Raw genomic sequence first — 4,352 nt, 5'->3', positions numbered from 1 at the left:
AGAAATGTCTGATTTACTGGCTCTTTTCAATGCAATTTTAGCGCATTTGGACAACAGAGAAGTGCCTAGCGCCCCTTAATTGGAATTGCTGTCTTTGTTTGGCTGTTGTTTTGTCATAACAAAGAAAACGGTATTGAAGAGTTAGTATAAACAGCCCAATTTAATTTGTCGCCAATGGCACTTAAATAATTTCACGCTTACTTGCTTTGTTCATAATTCGGCGATTATTCTCTTGTCGAAGGGGCGATAATTCAATATTTTGGATGCTCAGATACGATTCGCAATTATTTTAATCGCGCTTAATTAAAAAACGTCGGCTAGAGCCACAGCTTTAATTACAAAATCTAACAAAACCGAAACGAGCCCACACATTCGTAAATGAATCCCAATTAACTTATTCCATGCGTGTTTAATAATTGTCGGTAATCTTAACACGTTGACATGAATGTTATTTGGTTTACTTTATTATAGTATAAAGACGACAGTGAACTATACAAACTAAAGCGCTCGCACTGGTAATACCAAGTTTATCAAGAATTGGAAGTTTTGTCTGACGAAAGAACAGACTGCAATATAAAGCCTTTGTAAAAGGCGCCCCTTTCTTTATTTAGCTTCTTTATCCTTATTTAGCACAAGCGCTTTGCTTGTATCTCTGATTTTCGTGACAGCAACTCTGCTGAAATCTATTTATTCTAAATGTGTTGTTCGCAACGATATGCTACTGAGGCATAACACACGATATAACTAAACCGCCCTTAGATTCTATCCCTAGCGAGGGATCCTTGACGCTCATGTATTAAAAGCTAACATTTTCCTGCGGTTTGCCAAAAAGCATCCTTAATTAACAGCTATTTAATATTTTAGATTTTAGATATCTAGATATTTACTCGACCTTTTTAAAGACTTGTAGACATGAAGAAACGAATCACCACCTTCATAAAGGGTGCGGATTTTAAAAATACATAATGTACACGACAGCTGTAAATCCATTTTTTTACAAATCCAGTTCTTTGCCTAAAATGAGGGCGGATTAAAGTTTGGAGTAGGATACCCTCCATAAGACTGGTTCGGAGGTGTCGTATACATGGGCGGGTGATACACCGGGAAAGGCGATGGCTGAACATGACTGCCGTGCGTCATAGAATTGTTGAAGTAATACTTCGGCCTGTGGTAGACCGGGTGGGAAGGGTACAGATATCCTTGAGCAGCAATAGCGTACTCCATTTCGGCGGCCAACTTTCGCTTCCATTTTGTGCGACGGTTTTGAAACCATATCTTGATCTGCGTTTCTGTGAGTTTCAGCGATTTCGAAAGCTCCATTCTCCGTGCCACGCTAAGGTATTTGCTTCTTTGGAACTCACTTTCAAGGACTTTGATTTGTTCGTTCGTGAAAGCAGTTCGTGGTCTTTTCTTTAACTCCGAACTTGGCCTTCTTTCCTGATTATTGTCTTGCTTTGGCATCAGTGAGCCTGTAGATATAGGACAAACACTAAATGCCTTAAAATGTTTTAACTGATAAATTTTATTTTGTCCTTTACCTAATGTTTTCTCCATTGTCCTCTATTTTTATTCCATAGTTGTCATTTTTCTTTATTTTTCTTTCTTATTCTTTATCTCAAACTTGCTCTTTATTCGATTTTGACAAACCTGAAAACCCTTAGCTTTTCTAAGCTCTGTGTAGCTAAATACGGTTTCATTAGATCCCATAAATTAACGGTTCTCCGGGACAGCATAATATTTGGCATAAACAAAATAACAGCTTATTCACTCTCAACTGATTTCAAGTAAACATTTCTCAAAGGGCCAGCAAGCAGCCTTTATCTACCGCTCGGGAGGGATCCAATAATCTTGAATCATCTCTTTCACACCGTTAGCAAGCTACACGTGGTATCTTCCTACGAAAAGCGTCTTCTTTGCATGCTGTGCATAACAAAACTGTTCTTTTGGGAAGAGCAAAATTTCTTAATGGCATGTTTCGTGGAATACAGTTATGTTCAGGCAAATTGAAGTGGGGCTACAGACCGTCGGCGTCAGACAGAAACATCAACACTGTAATCGGTTGAGAATTAAAACTTAACTGCTACTTCCAAGGCTTATATAATATTCATTAAGGCAAACAAAGACTGCCTGTATGAAAGGCAATGATTCAGTAAAAAATCTTGAAAGCTAAATGTTGGAAGTGCTTTCACCAAATGGAGTGTTTACTAATTGCCAAGATGAAATCTATGAATTTATACAACTAGACCTTATCAACCACTTTACCCCCTAAATTGTCTGTTATCGACGTTTTCCGCAGACGTGTGTAGCTTACCTTCTACAGAGCCATCTTTTGAGTCGTCTTTATCCGTTGTCTTTACAACCTGCTGCTCAGATTTTGTTATCGTTTTAGAGTCCATTTCCGGCGAGAGAGTTTGAAAAGAAAAGTTTCCCGTCGCCTCACAAGGGTTCTTGTTTAGAATGTCAGCAATTGAAAAGCTTCCAGATCGAGCCAACCGAAATCTTGAGTCTTTTTCCATCGCCCTGTGCTAAGGTTCGACAAGCTCTAACGTGATACGAGATAGCTGAATTACCAATCACTGCTCTGTTTACAGGAGTCTCGCGTCACCTCAACTGACGACACAAGACGATGATAACATGACTTATTTCCCTCTTAAGTGGATAACAAGGTTTAGTGTGCAGCGCGTGCCGGATGTCGCGCGCCAGCCAATGACAAATCTACGATTGTTTAAATATTTTAATCACGAAAAGCTCCCACACAAAACAAAAGCCTACAGACTGGCGCTATTCATGTCTTATGCGTCAGTGCGCGTCTATGAATGGGGGGCAAACAGGCCCTGGAGATATGGCTAGATTTAGTCTTCTGTTTACAACAAAACCCAACGGTAGTCCTTTTTTCATGTGTAATAGAGTATAAGTTTGACAAGATGTGATGAAAAGAAGGGCCAATTCATCTTCAGCAAACAAGCTACTGTTATACTAAACATAACAACGTTGTTCGATAAACTCCAAGGAGCAATGTTTTGTAAAAAAAAAAATGTTTAGATTTAATTCTAAATATAACTGTGTGCATCTGGAGAAACAAGCTCTGCCAGTAAATGTTTTGCTTAGCATGTATTTTGTCAAATTTCGCCTGAGGAAATGTTTCATTATACATAAAAGGATGCTAGAAAGCGCTATTGCCAACATGCGCAATATAATTCCCAGCAGGGAGTCTTTTCTACACAGAAGAGTTTATTTCAATTCGGTTTATTAAACACCAGCATGTAATTAGTCTGTAGTTAAGGGCGATCAACACATGTCAAAACGGAACTGCCTGGATGCTTAACTCCTTTGTTTTTCGAGAACTGTTTAGGTTTTCATTTATCAGATGTTAATAACAGTGGGCTTTTAATATTTTGCATCTGCAAAAGGGCTCGCATCAATGTCAATGTTAATAGCCTCTCGACAAGAAACTCAGAACATCAAAATTCTTATAGGAGAAACAAAGAAAAACACAGAGAGAGCTCCAGTGTGTGTTTTCTCCTGTAAGACCTTTTCTTTAGTCCCAACGCATCATCGCGTGTCTCGAATTTTTTCATTCTGCATCCTGTCCAAACAATAGCTGATATTGTTGTTTTTTAAAAAAAGTGCACTTCTTATATTTGTGTTGAGTTATCTTTTCCTAAGGCGAAGAAAACTGATATTTGTATAAATCTTAGAAGATAATTGCGATGGAACATTTTTCTCCGTGACAAAAATTTAATGTCGAAGAGTCGTAGGAAATACTTATAACGTGCGACTGATATCGTGCACAAGTCAGTGCCTGTGTTTAATACAACAAACATGGCGGTCATAAAAAGTGTTCCACTAAATGACTAAAGGTGGATATTTGCCTTGAAGTGTCCCTCAATCAAAAATTCCTAAGTATGCCGCTAGCATAGGTCGCTTCGCCACCAAAGTATTACCTGAAAATTATCATCTAGTCAGGTCTGTGTTCTTTGCGAAACGTTTAAAAAACACTGGTTTTGCTGCTTAAAAGTAACTTAACCTTAAGCTAGAGGTTCAGTCTACTTGTAGGCAAGTTTCATTAAAACGATCTTTGCCATGCTCCATGGCGCACCTGCCATTTCCCATAATAGTCTACGGAATTCGGCAAGCCACAACAAAACACCAGCAGGGATCTGCCTGCCAATCATTTACATCACGTTCTGCTCACTACATGCATGGTTTTCGTTTACTATAATACTAAATCATTTGGCTCGGTTAAAAAATACTCTTTTGTCCCTCGTATAAAACTATGACTATCTGATTCACCTACCTTGTGCTGAATCAAATTTCAAGGGTCACTATAAAAATAAAACCTATAGCTTGTG

General features: G+C 38.5%; 1 protein-coding gene across 1 annotated transcript; it reads right to left on the bottom strand.

Annotated features, from left to right (window-relative positions):
- Positions 1–342: 342 nt before the first annotated feature.
- On the bottom strand, positions 343–2,643 carry LOC144660020 (uncharacterized). Its single transcript, XM_078520564.1, has 2 exons — positions 2,312–2,643; positions 343–1,469 (listed from the first exon to the last, which is right to left on the bottom strand). Exons 1-2 carry the CDS (start codon positions 2,514–2,516, stop codon positions 1,015–1,017), a joined length of 660 nt encoding a protein of 219 aa, XP_078376690.1. The 5' UTR covers positions 2,517–2,643; the 3' UTR covers positions 343–1,014.
- Positions 2,644–4,352: the final 1,709 nt, after the last annotated feature.

This window comes from Oculina patagonica, chromosome 7, assembly GCF_052425735.1.
Source record: "Oculina patagonica isolate OP01 chromosome 7, crgOcupat, whole genome shotgun sequence".
Taxonomy (NCBI): Eukaryota; Metazoa; Cnidaria; class Anthozoa; order Scleractinia; family Oculinidae; genus Oculina; species Oculina patagonica.
Note: the sequence above shows the minus strand (reverse complement) of the source record. Positions and strands in the feature narration are given on the sequence as shown.

Excerpts from the sequence above, each read along its gene's own strand:
- LOC144660020 (XM_078520564.1), bottom strand. The coding sequence starts at position 2,516 with ATGGAAAAAGACTCAAGATTTCGGTTGGCTCGATCTGGAAGCTTTTCA. Across the intron at positions 1,470-2,311 it reads AAAAGATGGCTCTGTAGAAG|GCTCACTGATGCCAAAGCAA; the intron begins GTAAGCTACACA and ends CTATATCTACAG.